At 47.4% G+C, this 18,621-nt stretch overlaps 1 protein-coding gene across 2 annotated transcripts in view; it reads left to right on the forward strand.

Moving 5' to 3' along the window:
- EARS2 (glutamyl-tRNA synthetase 2, mitochondrial) overlaps positions 1–10,144 on the forward strand; it is a 35,111-nt gene extending 24,967 nt beyond the window's left edge. Inside the window, exons 6-9 of one of the 2 annotated variants that reach the window (XM_030799743.1) lie at positions 2,246–2,399; positions 2,511–2,641; positions 6,771–6,906; positions 7,714–10,144. In XM_030799743.1, the coding sequence (XP_030655603.1) occupies positions 2,246–2,399; positions 2,511–2,641; positions 6,771–6,906; positions 7,714–7,797 (505 nt within the window). In that variant the 3' untranslated portion in view covers positions 7,798–10,144. Of the gene's footprint in view, positions 1–2,245; positions 2,400–2,510; positions 2,642–6,770; positions 6,907–6,980; positions 7,229–7,713 lie in introns of those variants that run through there. The other variant, XM_030799751.1, reaches the window with a different exon arrangement.
- The last annotated feature ends 8,477 nt before the right edge of the window (positions 10,145–18,621 follow it).

An 18,621-nucleotide genomic window follows, 5' to 3' on the forward strand; every position in this document is an offset into this window, starting at 1 on the left:
TATCTTGTATTAAGTGTTGCATGAAAGTATCTTGGATAGCCCTGGCACATACAAAGTGCTCAGTAAATGGTACATGTATTTTTATCATTAGCATTGTGTTCCTAGCCACCCCTTGCGTGGACTCTGTTAACAACCAAAGTCTGGAGAGGGGTATCTTCATTTTAGACTCACCTCCCCCCACAACCTTACACCCAGCCAACACAGTGAGTGAGCACTGTCTCATGGCATCTACTTTATATTTCATGTATTTGATATTGCAAGTAGCTCTTCACTTGGAAACCTCCAAATATCGTTCCAACTCAGATCATTGTTAACATGTCTGAGTCAAAGGGTATTAGTGTTGGCTGGGCATGGTAGCTCACACCTTTAATTCCAGCACTTTGGGAGGCCAAGGTTGGCAGATCACCTGAAGTCAGGAGTTCGAGACCAGCCTGGCCAACATGGTGAAACCCTGTCTCTACTAAAAATAAAAAATTAGCTGGACATGGCACATGCTTGTAGTCCTAGCTACTTGGGAGGCTGAGGCACGAGGATCACTTGAACCAGGGAGGCAGAGGTTGCAGTGAGACAGGATCACACCACTGCACTCCAGCCTGGGCAACAAAGTGAGACACTGTCTTTAAAAAAAGTTATTAGTGGTTAAGACCATCAGCCAGGTGTGCATCTGGGGTGAGGGTCTTCCTGATACTTTGCCTAGAGCACTGGTTTGGGGACACAGTATCCTCAGTGCATTTACTTGCGTGAGCCCAGAGAATTAACATCAGTTGCAGATATTTTAGGGCTATTACTTTACTTACTTCTCCCATCAGACCTATGAGGTCAGTTGTATGATTTTGCCCTGTTTTACATATGGGGAACCCAGGACATAGAGAGGTTAAGAAACTAGCCAAAGTTCACACAGTAAACAGTGGGCGTCTTTTGAATGGGGCATTCAAGAGTGGATGTAGGCTGGGTGCGGTGGCTGACGCCTGTAATCGCAGCACTTTGGGAGGCTGACGCAGGTGGATCACCTGAGTCAGGAGTTCGAGATCAGCCCAGCCAACATGGTGAAACCACATTTCTACTAAAAATACACACACACAAAAAAAAATTAGCCCGACATGGTGGCGGGCACCTGTAGTCCCAGCTACTCAGGAGGCTGAGATGGAAGAATTGCTTAAACCTGGGAGGTGGAGGTTGCAGTGAGCCGAGATCACACCATTGCACTCCAGCCTGGGCAACAAGAGCAAAACTCCAACTCAAAAAAAAAAAACCCTCTTTCTATATCTTTTAGTGGCTGGGTCTCGCCCTGTCACCCAAGCTGGAGTGCAGTGGTGACATCTCGGTTCACTGCAGCCTCAAACTCCCAGGCTGAAGTGATCCTTCCCCCCTCAGCCTCCAGAGTAGCTGAGTCTACAGGTGTGTACCACCACGCCAGGCTAATTTTGTTATTTTAAATTTTTTTTTTAGGGATGGCATCTTACTATGTTGCTAGGTTGCTCTTAAACTCCTGGCCTCAAGTGATCCTCCCTTCTTGGCCTCCTAAAGTTCTGGGATTAAGTGAGCCACTGCAACTGGCCAAAAGCTTCTCCAGGTGCAGCAGGACTGAGTGGTAGGTGACCTGGGAAGTGGAGGTTGCAGTGAGTGGAGATCGCACCTCTGCTCTCCAGCCGGGGTGACACAGCGAGGCTCCGTCTCAAAAATAAATAAACAAAAATAAAATGTCAGCTACTATTTTGAAAACACTGAAAACATGGCTGGGCATGGTGGCCCACACCTGTAATCCTGGCACTTTGGGAGCCCAGCTGGGTAGATTGCTTGTTGCCCAGCCTGGACAACATAGCAAGACCTTGTCTCTACAAAAAACTAAAAAATTAGCTGGGCATGGTGATGTGTGTCTGTGGGCCCAGCTACTTGGGAGGGTGAGATGGGAGGATCGCTTGAGCCTAGAAGGTCTAGGCTGTAGTGAGCCGTGATCGTGGTACTGCACTCCAGCCTGGGCAACAAAGCAAGACTCTCAAAAACAAAAACTAAACCCCTGAAAACAAAGCATGTCTCCGAGTTGCTTGGGACTTTCAGGCTGTTTGTGAACTTAGTCACATCCCTTTCTTTTTATAAACGTGAAGAGAATTCTTCTAGCTTGCGAAAGGGAGGGCTCATGGGAACTGATATGTCATTCTTCCAACTTCACCCTTTCCCCAGGGGAGAGACAGTTTGGGTGGGTTGGGGTGTTGACAGCAGGGCAGCCCCTTGATTTCTTCCGCAGACTGCACCTCCAGCGGCTGGTGAGCAATGAGAGTCAGAGGCACCAGCTGGTGGGGAAGCTGCAGGTCCTTGTGGAGGAGGCCTTTGGGAGCCAGCTGCAAAACAGGGATGTCCTCAACCCAGTCTATGTGGAGAGGATCCTCCTGCTGAGACAGGTGTGGTGTCAGGATTCTGGGAGGCTGAGGGAGGGGTTACTGGGTGCCTCAATTCCTCCTCCCTTCCAGAGCCCTGTCCCTAGTGCATTCAATGACTGCCTCCTTCCCCAGGGTCACATTTGCCGCCTGCAGGACTTGGTGTCCCCAGTGTACTCTTACCTGTGGACTCGCCCTGCAGTGGGTCGAGCACAGCTGGACGCCATCTCGGAGAAGGTGGATGTGATTGCCAAGCGTGTGCTGGGGTGAGTACCCGCAGGCTGAGCTCAGGGTTCCACACCCTCCTTCCCTCTCTCCGTCCCATGGCTCCCTTTCCTTCAGGGCTGGGCTGTTGGGGCCCCAGCACAACCCCATGGCCAGTGAAGAAGTGACCCTTCACTGGCTTTCGTTGGTGAGGAGGGCTTACCCGGAGGACCTGGGCTTTCCCTGGACATAGGCATGTGTTCACTGCTTGCACCAACCTGGTTGCATCCCAGCTCTGCCATGTACTCACCAGATTATGTCACCTTGCTCAGGTGGCTTCACTTTGGCCAAGTTACTGTACCTATTTGAGCTTCCTTTTCCTTCTCAGTAAGAGAGAGATGATGCTAATTCTTACTGTAACAGTAATAACTTTCAATTACAAACACAACCAAAGCTGGCTTAGGCAAGAGGAGAATGATTGCTTATGTAACTGCAGATGCTAGAAGAAGGGCTGCTTGAGGCACAGCTTAATGCAGGAGTCAGTACTGCTTTCCCTCTCTGCCTTTCCCCTTCTGCCCCTACTCCCCGATGCTGACCACTTTTCCTGCAGAGGCTCTGTATCAGGTAACTAGAGGGCAAGATTCTCTACCAGACAAAAGAAATGCCAGTGCATGTCCTTTGTGGAAGTACATTTCTCCATTATGTAGCAATCTGCAGGAAGCAGCTCAGGGCTCATCCTCCCACCTCAGCCTCTTTAGAAGCTGGGACTACAGGCACAGGCCACCACACCCAGCTAGTTTTTTTATTTTTTGTAGAGACAAGGTCTTTCCATGTTGCCCAGGCTGGTCTCAAACTCCTAGGCTCAAGTGATCTTCATGCCTCAGCCTCACAGAGTGCTGGGATTACAGGCGTGAGCCATGGTGCCTGGCCGGGGCCTATTAGTTCTAATTCACCGGGATTCAGTGTCGTAACTGCCCATCTCCACCACGAGGTTGGATTTTAGATTTGCTCTGGGACTCCCTCTCGAGTCAGGAAAGCTGATACCCAAATGTTCAGGAGCTGCCAGATCACTAGAAATCCCTTCTGTGCCTATGCCATGGTTCTTAACTCTGAGCCAGCTCTAGCAGATCTGGAACTGCCATTGTTCCCGGCCTGGGGCCTGTCATTCTTTCATCAGCTCCTCGGCAGCCTGCTTCCCTGCAGTGCCATTGGGGAGAGTGTCTGCTTTTTTCCCACATTATATTTTATGTCTTCAGTATTTCATCTCCTGATTTTTGTAAATAAGGAGTACTCATGTGACCCAGTTAATAATTGTCTCAGTCCATGGGGTTGCTATAGCAAAATAACATAGACTGGCAGCTTCAACAACAGACATTTATTTCTCACAGATCTAGAGGCTAGAAGTCCAGGGTCAAGGTGCCGCCGATTCAGTGTCTGGTGAGGGCCTTGTTCCTGGGCCCTTCCCTTTTCCAGCCCTCCACTGTGTCCTCACGTAGTGGAGGGATGAGGGACCTCTCTGGGGTGTCTTTTATAAAGGCACTCATCTGTGCATGAGGGCTCTGCCCACATTACCTGATCACCTCCCAAAGCCCACACCCTTGAATACTGTCCCCTTGGGGGTTAAAATTTGAACATATGAATTTAGGGGAACACAAACATTCAGAACATAGAGATGATGCAGTAAGAACGATCACCCTTGGCTGGGCCTGGTGGCTTACGCCTGTTATCCCAGCACTTTGGGAGGCCCAGGCGGGTGGATCACGAGGTCAGGAGATCAAGACCATCCTGGCTAACACGGTGAAACCCCGTCTCTACTTAAAGTACAAAAATTTAGCCAGGCGTAGTGGTGGGTGCCTATAGTCCCAGCTACTCAGGAGGCTGAGGCAGGAGAATGGCGTGAACCCGGGAGGCAGAGCTTGCAGTGAGCTGAGATCGTGCCACTGGACTCCAGCCTGGGCGACAGAGTGAGACTCCATCTCAAAAAAACAAAACAAAACAAAAAAAAAAAACAACAAAAGAAACGATCACCCTTGTCTGAAATTGAAACTCATCTGCTTCAGTGCTGACAGTTAGTAAGGAAATCTGTCTGCACCAAAAGGCTGTTTCTTCAAATCACTTATGAACCCAGTTCCCTGAGACAGTAGTGGTCCATACTGAGTTGACTTTGGAATGCAGTTGCCTGGAACATGTTTGAGCAGGCAGGGTCAGAATTGGCATCACAGATCGTCTGCACCAGGAAGATGTCCAGCCCCAGTTCCTCTTCAGTGTTTCCACTTTTGAATCTCCAGTAATAACTGAGGGGAGGCGGGGAACTGTGGCTCGTGCCTGTAATCCCAGTATTCTGGGAGGGTGAATGGGGAGGATCACTTGAAGCCAGGAGTTTGAGACCAGCCTGGGCAACATAGCTTGACCCCATCTCTACAAAAAGTAAAAATAAAATTAGCCAGGCATGGTGGTGGGTGCCTATGGTCCAAGCTGCTCAGGCAGCTGAGGTGGGAGGATCGTTTGAGCCCAGGAGTTTGAGGCTGCAGTGAGCTGTGATCGCACTACTGCATTCCAGCCTAGGTGACAGAGCAAGATCCTGTCTTAAAAAAAATAATAATTAATTATTTTTAAAAACTGAGAGGAACTGGGAAGTTGCAGTGAAATATACTCATCACCAGCCTATTCCCATCTCTTGACTAACTCAGAATCAGGGCCAGGGCAAATTTTTGCAAGTCCAGCTCTAACTGAATGGAGAATTTCTCCTGAAACAAAAGCTTTTGGGGAGAGCATCTTACTCAGCTGGACTGCCAGGATGTGGGGGTTGGTTGCTGGCCCGTTGGAATCCTAGAGGCTTCAAGTTGTGGAAGAATGGCCATAGCAAGTTGGTGGCGGGGCTATTGCTGGAGCTGGGTGGGGTCTTCTGATTTCTTCTCTTCTTGGCTACGTCTCCAAAGAAGTCTCCCTCTACCAATCTTAAAGCTAGGTATTTCAGATAATTTCCCAGAAATTATCCATTCTATGTCAAATCTATTCCTAAGTTTCTTTTTTGTTGTGCCTGCAAGCAGAAGTGTTTCTTTTTAGATCCTTTTGTAATGTCTCAAAGCTCTTGATTGTACTTAACTAATTTTTAAAAATTTTAAATTCAAATACAAAATGTAATACTTGGCCGGGCATGGTGGCTCACGCCTTTAATCCCGCCTATAATTCCAGCACTTTGGGAGGCCAAGGTGGGCGGATCACCTGAGGTCAGGAGTTTGAGACCAGCCTGATCAACATGGTAAAACCCTGTCTCTACTAAAAATACAAAATTAGCTGGGCGTGGTGGCACGCACCTGTAATCCCAGCTACTTGGGAGGCTAAGGCAGGAGAATCGCTTGAACCCGGAAGGTGGAGGTTGCAGTGAGCTGAGATCGTGCCATTGTACTCCAGCCTGGGCAACAGAGCAAGACTCCATCTCAAAAAAAAAAAAAAAAAGTAATATTTCTGAGTATTTATCATGTGGTCAGGCACTTGGTGCTTTATAAGTTTTAACTCTCTACAATAGCCCTGTGCAGGACAGATACTATTATTATTATTTTTTTTTTATTTTGAGACAAAGTCTCGCTCTGTCACCCAGGCTATAGTGCAATGGTGCGATCTCGGCTCACTGCAACCTCCTCCTCCTGGGTTCAAGCAATTTTCCTGCCTCAGCCTCCTGAGTAGTTGGGACTACAGGCACCCGCCACCATCCCTGGCTAATGTTTTTGTATTTTTAGTAGAGATGGGGTTTTACTGTGTTGGCCAGGTTGGTCTCGAACTCCTGACCTCAAGTGATCTGCCTGCCTCAGCCTCCCAAAGTGCTGGGATTATAGGCGTGAGCCACTGTGCCAGCCTCAGATACTATTATTCTCCCCACTTTACAGATGAGAAAACTGAGGCATAAAGATTGCATGACACAGAGGTAGCAATGAGTAAAGCCTCTTATGGCACCTCTTACCTCCTGCATTGTGACCACTGGTTTCTCTGTGTGTGGTCCCTTGGTGGTTTTTCCTTCCCAACCTGGATAAGGGAGAAAGTGGTCGATATCTTCTTCACCTCCCTCAAAACAGGCTTGAACATTGGTTGTGCTGCTCGTACTGTAGCTGATCAATAACCTTCTGAAGCCCTTCCTCCCACCCACTTGCCATTGGCCCATGCAGGCCCTGTAAACCGGCCCTCTTCTTCTAGGCTTCTAGAAAGATCTGGTATGAGCTTAACTCAGGATATGCTGAATGGAGAACTGAAGAAGCTATCAGAAGGTCTGGAAGGCACCAAGTACAGTAATGTGATGAAACTCCTCCGGGTGGCCCTGAGTGGACAGCAGGTGAGGCAGGGACATGGGTTGGATTGTTCCCTGGAGCCCCTCATTGATCCTTTGAACTTAACGTTTCCTCGCAGGCACTGAGCTCAATATTGAGTATACAAAGATGAATGAAACATGATGACTCCCCTTGTTCAGTCAATCAACAGACACTATTGAGTACCTACTATATGCAAGCATTGTGTTAGGTACAGTGAATACAGTATAGAATGAAACACGCATACATAATCTCTGCCTCCATGGGGTTTGCAGTTTATTGGGGATAACAGACCCAGCAACAGCTTACTTAATATGGGAAAAACAGGCCAGGCACAGTGGCTCACACCTGTATTCCCAGCACTTTGGGAGGCCTAGGCAGGTGGATCACCTGAGGTCAGGAGTTTGAGACCAGCCTGGGCAACATGGTGAAACCTTGTCTCTACTAAAAATACAAAAATTAGCTGGGTGTGGTGGTGCGCCTGTAATCCCAGCTGCTTGGGAGGGTGAGGCACGAGAATTGCCTGAACCTGGGAGGCAGAGGTTGCAGTGAGCCAAGATCGCACCATTGCATTCCAGCCTGGGCGATAGAGTGAGACTCCATCTCAAAAAAAAAAAAAAAAAAAAGGGGGGGGGGGGTGGGGGCGGCGGTTGGGGGAGAAACAGGCTCTTAGGACCCATCCTTGTCCAGGGAAGTAACACAAGCACTGGTCCTCAGAACACAGGCAGCAGTGTGGGAGCTGGCCTGTGAATAATTTCTGCAGACTGAGGCTGAGCTTCAGTTCTTGAGGCAGTTTAAGGTAGTAAGGCAATATTTGCTCTTTTTGTTCTTAGCAAGGACCTCCTGTAGCTGAGATGATGTTGTCCTTGGGACCAAAGGAAGTGCGGGAACGGATCCAGAAGGTGGTTTCCAGCTAGGGAGAGGATGTGTCGGGCAGTGGAGATCGCCCTAAGAACCTGTGAGCTTAGAAACAGCTTTCAGAGACCAGAAGGAGGCCTGGGGCCCGTCGGGAAGTTTGCCGAAGGAACTAAGAGTGGAAACAATCTCTGACTGCACGCAAGTGCATTTGTGGATCCACCACAGGCCCGTTCTTGTCAGTTGGCTGGGGAAGCCCAACCCATCTAACCTCCTGGACTCTGGAAAGGCATTCTCCGGGTCTGGTTTCTCACACATTACACAGCAGTGGTTCGGAGTTAGTTCACAGAAAAGCTAACATCCTGGAACAGTGCAGAAGGCTTGGGTTTCAGTTTGCTAGGGCCCCCGTAACAAAATGCCACAGAAGCAGATGGTTTAAATAACAGATTTATTTTCTCACATTTGGAGGCTAGAAGTTCAAAATCAAGGTGTCAGCAGGCCTAGTTTCTCCTAAAGGCCTCTTTTCGTGGCTTGCAGACAGCTGTCTTCTCACCGTGGCCTTGTGCGGTCTTCCCTCCATGCACACACATCTCTGGTTTCATTATGTGCCCAACGTTCCTCTTCTAAGAACACCAGTCGGACTGGATTTTAACTTTAACCAGCCTAATTTAACTTAGTCACCTCTTTAAATGCGCAATCTCCAAGTACAGTCTCATTCTGAGGTGCTGGGGGTTTCTCAGTGTAAGAATTTAGGGGGACACAATTCAGCCCGTAGCAGCTGGGCAGTGGGACTCATGGGTCCCAGTTCTCAGGCCTCAAAGACTCAGAGCAGCAAAGGATATATGACACAAGCAGGGCTGAACTGGACACCAGACTTTCTTTGGGGTTGTAAAAGGAGAAGTGTGACTCCACTGCCAAGGGTAAGCACTCTTGTCTTATGCTACCCTTTATTCTTGAACCTTGGGGCAGACTGTCTCCCTTCCCTAAACGTCATCTGTTCCATTTTTCCAGTCTTCCAGACCTGGTCCTTGGACTGGAGACCTTCACCCTGCCTATTTTGTGGCTTTCTCTTCAAATCCACCTCTTCCTTCCTCCATGACTTATAAGTCATCATCTCTGCTGGTTTCTGAAATGAGATATGCTTCTTGGGGTCTTCAGTGAAGAGGAATAGCAAGTGAGGGGAGGATGGTGGTAGGGTACATGAACCCCTACCAGGCTTCTAGGCTTCCCCTGCATGGCAGCCAGCCTCTAAGTTGGCCCCCAACCATCCCTGCCTTCTTCTATTCACACCCTTGTGTGGTTCCTTCCCACACTGAATAGGCCTGACTTGTGTAACCACTACACTATTGAAGAAATGAGAGTTTGATTTCTGAGGGTAAGTCATAAAATACATCATGGCTTTTGTCTTGTTTTCTTTGATCACTTACTTTGGGGGAAGCCAGCTTCCAGGTCATGAAAATACTCAAGCAGCCTTATGAGGTGCTCCACATGACAAGGGATCGAGGCCTCCCACCAATAGCCATGGGAGTGTGCCATCTTGGAAGCCCATCCTCCAATTCCAGCCAAGCATTCACATGACCGCAGTCCTGGCTGATCTTGCTTGTGACCTCTATGGGAGACCCTAAGCCAGAACCACTCAGAGAAGCTGCTCTGGAATTTCAGACACACATGAACTGTGAGATAGTAAATGTTTATTGTTTAAAGCTACTTGGTTTGGGGATAATTTGCGTTCCAGCAGTAGACAATAAGTTTATTTTGTCTAGGGGAGTGGAAAGGCAATTACAGAGTTTGTTGAGCCCCATAGAGTCCTAGTCTTTGCTTAAAGAATATACCAGTTCTTTCTAATACAGAATCCATTAAGTTCATTGGTTGCAAACAATAGAAACCAACTCTGCCTCACTTATGTTTATTGGAGGCCATAAGAGAGCCACAGCATCTACCGAAAAGCCAAAAAAACAGGTCTTGGAAAAGACAGGAACTGGCTACAGGAGCTAATGGCCAGTCTTGTCCGAGTTCTTTGATGGCGACACATGAACTACAACCGTTTTGTTGTTGTTAATTTCTCCGTGTTTTCCCCTCAGCTTTGGATGACTCTGCTCAAGGTTCAGATTCTGAGGAGCGAGTATCTGTTGGGCTAACTGAGGTGCTGCTACCATTCCTTGGCCAGTAATAGGTAGTTTCACAGGGATATGCAAGGGAGGAAAAGTTGTTCCCAAGGAGAACTAGGAAGCTTTCTCCAGAAGAAGATGTAATGACAGAAACAACAGGTGGTTGACCACAGAAGGGGACAATAATAACAATATTTATAATTTATCGTGCACTTACATGAGCCTCACCCTCTCCCAGGTGTCAGATAATGCTCGTAAATGCCTTAGTCCATCATCTCAGTAAATTTTTTTTATAACACTATGAGAGAAGCAGTATTTTTTTTTTCTGTTACAGATATGGAAACCGAGGCTCTGAAAAGTTAACTAAAACTTCCAAGGTTATAGTACGAGGTAAAATCAAGATTTAAACTCAGATCTGTGCCGATCCAGAGTCCAAGCTTAACTCTGATCTACTGAGTGTTGTCAGAGCATCTGTTTCTAAGACATTAAGAATGGTTACAAGGAGCTCTTTGGCTCATGGTCAAGTGAGTGTTTTTAACAAAGTGAGTGGTCAAAATACTAAGTCGATTCTGGTATATCTACAACATGGATGAACCTCTAGGACTTCATGCTAAATGAAATGTTAGTCACAAAAGGACAAATACTTCCTAACGCTTTGTGAGGCAAAGGTGGCAGGCTTGTCAAAGGCCAGGAGTTTGAGACCAGCCTGGGCAACATAGTGAGATCCTGTCTCTACAAAAAATTTAAAAATTAGCCAGGTAAGGTGACATATGCCTGTAGTCCCAGCTACTTGGGAGACTAAGGTAGGTGGATCAGTTGAGCTGAGGAGTTAAGGCTGCAGTGAGCTATGAATGTACCACTGCACTCTAGCCTGGGCAACACAGCAAGATCCTGTGTCTAAAAAAAAAATGAAGAAAATAAAGTTGAAAGGATAGATACTGTAAGATTCTACTTAATCGAATTACTTAAAATAATCAAAATTATAGAGGCAGAAAGTAGGATGGTGGTTGGCAGACTTGGGGAGGCAGAAATGGGAAGTTACTGTTTAGGGTATAGAGTTTCAGTTATACAAGATGAAGTTACAGGGGTCAATGGTGGTGATAATTGCACAACATAAAGATATGTAATGCCACTGAACTGTAATTTAAAAATGACGGAGATGGTAAATTTTATGTTTTTCTGTATTTTACCACAGTTTTTAAAAAATACTAAATTAGAGCTGGGCCCAGTGGCTCACACCTAGAATCTCAACATTTTGGGAGGCCAAGGCAGGCAGATCACTTGAGGCCGGGAGTTCAAGACCAGCCTGGCCAACATGGTGAAACCCCATCTCTACTAAAAGTACAAAAATTAGCCAGGTGTGGTGGCACAAACCTATAATCCCAGCTACTTGGGTGGCTGAGGCACAGGAATTACTTGAACCCCCCAGAATGGAAGGTTGCAGTGAGCCGAGATCACACCATTGTACTCCAGCCTGGGGAACAGAGCGACACTCTGTCTCAAAAAAAAAATTAATAAAAAAGCGAAATTAATAAAGCTGTTGCTGCTTCCTCAAGTGAAGTGTGCTGTGCTATCTTGAAAGCAGCTCCAGACATCTGTCTTCTGTTTGGGGGTTTTGCTCAGGATCAGTAAGACTGGTTTTTGTTTTGTTTTGTTTTGTTTTTTTTAAGAGGATGTTTCTCTGTTGCCCACCCAGACTGGAGTGCAGTGGCACAATTATAGCTCACTGCAGCTCTAACTCGTGGGCTCAAGAGATCCCCCTATCTCAGCCTCTTGAGTAGCTGGAATCACAGGTGCATGCCACCACACCTGGCTAAGTAAAAGTGTTTGAAGGAATTTCATACATTTTAAATAACCTCAAGCCCATCCCCAGTGTTTTCAGAGTATAGTGCAGCGGTGAAGGGCACAGAGGCTGTCTAGATTCAGAAACATTCTGCCCCTTATTCACATGTGACTTTCTGTACCTCAATTTCCTTGTTTGTAAAATAGGAATAAGAATTGTACCCGTCTCAAAGAGTTGTAAGGATTGGAACAGATAACATATACGAAGTTCTTTTTTTTTGAGACATAGTTTCACTCTTGTTGCCCAGGCTGGCATGCAATGGCATGATTTCGGCTCACTGAAACCTCCACTTCCCAGGTTCAAGTGATTTTCCTGCCTCAGCCTCCCAAGTAGCTGGGATTACAGGCATGTGTCATGTGCTGCCATAGCCAGCTAATTTTGTATTTTTAGTAGAGACGGGGTTTCTCCATGTGGATCAGGCTGGTCTCCAACTGCCGACCTCAGGTGATCCGCACGCCTCGGCCTCCCAAAGTTCTGGGATTACAGGCATAAGCCACCACGCTTGGCAACATATATGAAGTTCTTAGAACATTGCATGGCATTTAATAAATGTTAGGTATCACTATCACCATTATTTTCATCCTTAGAAACAGTGATCTTGGTGGCAATGCGTAGAAACACACTCAGACTAACTGAAACCATGAAAGGAATTTATTGGAAGAATTAGGACTCTCACAGATCTAAAGGACAGGACTTCCAACTGGACCTCACAAGAGAATGGAATCTGTACCTAGAAACCTGTTGGGACCAAAGGCAGCCACTCGGCCCTCTGAGATGGCACAGTTTGTAACATTCACCCCTCTTTGTGTGTCTGTTCCCTTTGTTTTCCCTCTGCAGGCTGCCTTTCTCTTTATCTCTGCAGTTGGCCAACAACTGCCCCAGCCCTGAAGCTAAATCATCTCTCTTCTACACCACCAATTAAATAACCGATATTCCACATACAAATTTGCAGGGGAGAATCTGATTGGCCTAGCCTGGGTCAGGTGTCTACCCCTGGTCCAATCAGCTGTGGTCAGTGGGAGTCATATTCTATGATCATGGCTGCAGGTGACTCACTTCAGTGAGTGGGAAACCAGTTCCTTCCCCTAAGCGTGTTGTTTTTCAGTGTTGTTTAGAGTATCCTTTCCAGCCGGGCGCGGTGGCTCACGCTTTTAATCTCAGCACTTTGGGAGGCCGAGGCGGGCGGATCACGAGGTCAGGAGATCGAGACCACGGTGAAACCCTGTCTCTACTAAAAATACAAAAAATTTAGCCGGCCACGGTGGCGAGCGCCCGTAGTCCCAGCTACTCGGAGAGGCTGAGGCAGGAGAATGGCGTGAACCCGGGAGGCGGAGCTTGCAGTGAGCCAAGATCGCGCCACTGCACTCCAGCCTGGGCGACAGAGCGAGACTCCGTCTCAAAAAAAAAAAAAAGAGAGTATCCTTTCCAGGTCTGGGCACGGTGGCTCACGCATGTAATCCCAGCGCATTGGGAGGCCAAGGCCAGTGGATCACTTGAGCCCAGGAGTTCGAGACCAACCTAGAAAACATGGTGAAACCCCATTTCTACAAAAAATGCAAAAATTAGTGGTGTGTAGTGATGCACACCTGTAATCCCAGCTACTGGAGTGGCTGAGGTGAGAGGATCACTTGAGCCCAGGGAGGTGGAGGCTGCAGTGAGCCAGGATAGTGCCACTGTACTCCAGCCAGGGTGACAGAGCAAGACTGTCTCAAAAAAAAAGACAGTATCCTTTCTAGAAAATTACATTTTTATAGCCAAATTTGGAATCCCATTCATACTGCCTTTATCCTACTTTATTTTTGCCTTCATAGTGCTTTTTACTATATGAAATTATATATTTTATTTGTACATATTTACTCTCTATCTTACTCAAAAGAATATGAGATTATGGCGGGAAGGAAGTCTGTCTTTTAGTATAACCACAGCACCTGGCACGTTGACAGATACATAGTAAGGGTCAAGATCTCGTGATGAAAAAAGTGTTTGAGGACTATATTAGTAAGATCAGTTTCTTCAGAAGTGGCACTCATCAGCTGGTCTAACTGCCAGACTCTAACAGTTACCAGTATCACTTCCATTTAAGCGGGGAAATCTTTCCTCTTTTGCAAGATTTGCCAGTATAATTAGCAGTCTGGTCTGTTGCCTGTAATTTGCATTGAATCCAGCTATCTGGGAGAGACTACCTTTGACAAAGCTTAGAAGTGAAGGGTGGGGACAGATGACGGACATGTGTTTAGTAGGGACTAAAATTAGAAGTTGTTGGCTGGGTGTGGTGGCTCACTCCTGTAATCCCAGCACTTTGGGAGGCCGATGGGGGAGGATCGTTTGAGCACAGGAGTTTAAGACCAGCCTGGGCAACATGGTGAAATGCCCCCCTATCTTTACAAAAAAATACAGAAATTAGCTGAGCATTGTGGTGAGCACTTGTGGTCTCAGCTACTTGAGAGGCTGAGGCGGGAGGATAGCTGGAGCCCAGGAAGTCAAGGCAGCAGTGAGCTGTGTTTGTGTCGCTGTACTCCATCCCAGGTGACAGAGTGAGACTCTGCCTCAAAAAATATAAATGTCAGCCAGGCGTGGTGGCTCATGCCTGTAATCCTAGCACTTTGGGAGGTGAAGGCAGGTGGATCATGAGGCCAGGAGTTTGAGACCAGCCTGGCCAACATGGTGAAACGCCGTCTCTACTAAAAATACAAAAATTAGCCAGGCATGGTGGTGCACACCTGTAATCCCAACTACTCAGGAGGCTGAGGCAGGAGAATCGCTTGAACCCGGGAGGCAGAGGTTGTAGTGAGCTGAGATCGCAACACTGCACTCCAGCCTGGGTGACAGACTCCATCTCAAAAAATAAAAATAAATAAATAAATAAATAAATAGGCCAGGCACGGTGGCTCACGCCTGTAATCCCAGCATTTTGGGAGGCCGAGGCAGGCAGACCACGAGGTCAGGAGATCAAGACCATCCTGGCTAACACAGTGAAACCCTGTCTCTACTAAAAACACAAAAAATTAGCCAGATGTGGTGGCATGCACCTGTGGTCCCAGCTACTCGGGAGGCTGAGGCAGGAGAATCACTTGAACCCAGGAGGCAGAAGTTGCAGTGAGCCAAGATCGCGCCACTACACTCCAGCCTAGGTGACACAGTGAGACTCTGTCTCAAAAAATAATAATAAATAAATGTCTATTTGTTTTGAAGTTAATATTTGTATCTTATGATAAAATGTCCTGCCTTCCGTGGGACCAGCATAATGAATATTAGGAAACAAAGACCCTCTGAGTAATAGAAGGGCCCAGAGGCAGAAACATTTTACTCTGTTTAGGCCTGTCATGGGGCTTTATAGACTAAGTGACCTTTGAACTGGGTTCTGAGGGATGAGTAGGAGTTTCCCAGGTAGATGTGGGTTGGAAGGACATTCCAAGGAGAGGGATGAATAAAATAAATAAACAAAGTTGATCAGAACTGGACCAAGGGTAGGAGTCAGGGGAGAGGTAGAAGTGGCTGCTGAGAAACCAGGCAGATGTGAGATCCAAATAATAAAACCCAGATTCAATAGAAAAAAATTAGCTGGGCATGGTGGCATGTGCCTATAGTCCCACCTACTAGGGAGGCTGAGGCAGGAGGATCACTTGAGCCCAGGAAGTCAAGGCTGCAGTGAGCTGTGATTGCACCACTGCACTCCAGCCTGGGCAACAGAGCAATAAATCTTAAATAAGATTTATTATCCTACTTAGCAGGAAGTTCATTGGTAAGGTGGGCTGCAGGGTTGGTTAATTACACATGTGGTGACATCAGTGAGGGCCCAGGGTCCTCTCCACCCTCCTGGCCACAGCATCTGCAGCAGACACAGTTGGCTGCCTGCAGCAGTCAGGCCTCTGCACTTCCTCCTTCATGTTTGCTGGGGAGAGGGTGGCTTTCTATGGCTGTCTCCCAACAGCAAGGAAACTCCTAAGTACCCTCCCTCTACTCAGCTTCCAAATTTTCAGCCATCCCTGCTGGGGAAGTGAGGGTCTCCATAAATCAGTCAGATCCAGAGCTGGAGATGAAGGGGGTCTGCGTGTCCCTGAGGTGCATGGCCAGGTGGGGAGTGGCAGGCACCTCAGCAAAGTTGGGGTTCAGTTAATGAAGGCAAGGAGTTGGGTCTTCATAAGGAGGGAGGTGCAGAGCCATTGAAATGTTTTAGGCAGGGAAATGACATGAGCAGATTTGTGGTTTTTGAAAGGTCACTGGCAACTATGCCAAAGAGAGACTTAAGCAGGAGCAGATGGAAGCAAGAAGCCCCAGTAGGAGAAGATTGGAAAATGAGGCACAGAAAAGGGCTATTTTCACGGCAAAGCCAAGTTCTCTCATCACGGCCTCTAAGGGCCTAGGTTAGGCTTCTCCAGAGAAACAGAACCAACAGGATATATATCTAGTAAGAGAGATTTATTATTAGGTAGTGCCTCACCGAATTATAGAAGCTGAAAAGGCCAAGTGTGGTGGCTCATGCCTGTAATCCCAGCACTTTAGGAAAATGAGGCAAGAGGATTGCTTGAACCCAGGAGTTCAAGACCAGTCTGGGCAACATAGTAAGACCCCATCTTTACAAAAAATAGAAAAAAAAATTGGCTGGGCATGGTGGTGTGTGCCTATAGTCCCAGCTATTAGGGAGGCTGAGGCGGGAGGATCACTTGAATCCAGGAAGTTGAGGCTGCAGCGGGCTGTAATTGTACCACTGCACTCCAGCCTGGGCAACAGAGCAAGACCCTGTCTCAAAAAAAGAAATAGGTCAGAGGTGATGGCTTATGCCTGTAATTGTAATCCCAGCACTATGGGAGGCAAAGGTGGGAGGATACTTGAACCCAGGAGTTGGAGGCTGCAAGTGACCTATGATTGTGCCACTGCACTCCAGCATGGGCAACAGAGCTAGACTCTGTCTCTAGAAAAAATAAAAATTGATAGAGAAGCTGAAAAGTCAAGGCCGGGTGCGGTGGCTCACGCTTGTAATCCCAGCACTTTGGGAGGCCGAGGAGGGCGGATCAAGAGGTCAGGAGATCGAGACCACGGTGAAACCCCGTCTCTACTAAAAATACAAAAAAATTAGCCGGGCGTGGTGGCGGGCACCTGTAGTCCCAGCTACTCAGAGAGGCTGAGGCAGGAGAATGGCGTAAACCCAGGAGGCGGGGCTTGCAGTGAGCCAAGATTGCACCACTGCACTCCAGCCTGGGCGACAGAGTGAGACTCCGTCTCAAAAAAAAAGAGAAGCTGAAAAGTCATCTGATCTGCTTGTGCAAGCTGGAGACCCAGGAAAGCCAGTGGTGTAGTTGAAGGGCCTGAAAGCTGGAGAGCCAGTGGTGTAGATTCCAATCCAAACCTGAATGCCTGAAATCCAGGAGTGCCAAGGACAGAAGATTGGTATTTCAGCTTAAGCTGTGTGTTAGTCTGTCATTGTGTTGCTGTAAAGAAATATCAGAGGCTGGGTAATTTATTTTTAATTTTAATTTTTTTTTTTGGCCGGGCGCGGTGGCTCAAGCCTGTAATCCCAGCACTTTGGGAGGCCGAGGCGGGCGGATCACGAGGTCAGGAGATCGAGACCATCCTGGCTAACAGGGTGAAACCCCGTCTCTACTAAAAAAAATACAAAAAATTAGCCGGGCGTGTTGGCGGGCGCCTGTAGTCCCAGCTACTCGGGAGGCTGAGGCAGGTGAATGGCGTGAACCCCGGGAGGCGGAGCTTGCAGTAAGCCGAGATCACGCCACTGCACTCCAGCCTGGGGGACAGAGCAAGACTCCGTCTCAAAAAAAAAAAAAAAAAAAATTTTTTTTTTTTTTTTTTTTTTTTTTTTGCAGGCTGGCGTGCAGTGGTGCAATCTCAGCTCACTGAAGCCTCCACCTCCTGGGTTCACACGATTCTCTGGTCTCAGCCTCCTGAGTAGCTGGGATTACAGGCACACACCACCACGCCCGGCTAATTTTTGTATTTTTAGTAGAGAAGGGGTTTTGTCATATTGGCCAGGCTGATCTTGAACTCCTGACCTCAGATATTCCATCTGCCTTGGCCTCCCAAAGTGCTGGGATTACAGGCATGAGCCACCATGCCTGGCCTTTTAATTTTTCTTGTTTTTGTAGAGAAGGGTGTCATTATGTTGCCCAGGCTGATCTTGAACCCCTGGGCTCAAGCAATCTTCCTATCTGAGCCTCCCAAGTGGCTGAGACTACAGGCACTTGCACCACCACACCCAGCTGATACATATTTATATATATATATATATATATATATATATATATAATCTCTTTTAGATTAAGAAAAAAAAAACCCATGAAGTAGGCACTTACCCTTATTTCTTAGATGAAAACAACATAGTTCTAATGACAATGCCTGCACACCCAACCACTACATTAAACTCCTCAACCACTTCCTACCCACTTAGCCTTTATCCTTTCTGTTGTGGTCTCCAGACCATCAGCATCAATGTCAGCTGCAGATTTATTACAAATACAAATTCTGGGGCCTCATTCCAGACCTACTAGATCTGAAACTGCGGCGGGGCCCTGCAATTTGCAACAAACCCTCCAGGTGATTCTGACACATGCTAGTTTGAAAACCATTGATCTAGATGTTGTGGGACATCTATACCGTACATCTTTCCTCACCTCTCCAAAGGGTCATGGCCAACACTCCTATAACAAAAGACGGGTTAAGACCGGGTATGGTGGCTCATGCCTGTAATCCCAGCACTTTGGGAGGATTGCTTGAGCCCAGGAGTTTGAGACCAGCCTGGGTAACATGGTGAGACCTTACCTCTACAAAACTAAATAAATTAGCTGGGAGTGGTGGTGTGTGTGCCTGTCATCCCAGCTACTCTCTGAGGACTGAGGTTGCGAAGATCATTTGAGCCTGGGAGGTCAAGGCTGCAGTGAGCTCTGGTGGTGCCACGGAACTACAGCCTGGTTGACAGAGCA

This window comes from Nomascus leucogenys, chromosome 2 (genome assembly GCF_006542625.1).
Source record: "Nomascus leucogenys isolate Asia chromosome 2, Asia_NLE_v1, whole genome shotgun sequence".
Lineage (NCBI taxonomy): Eukaryota > Metazoa > Chordata > Mammalia > Primates > Hylobatidae > Nomascus > Nomascus leucogenys.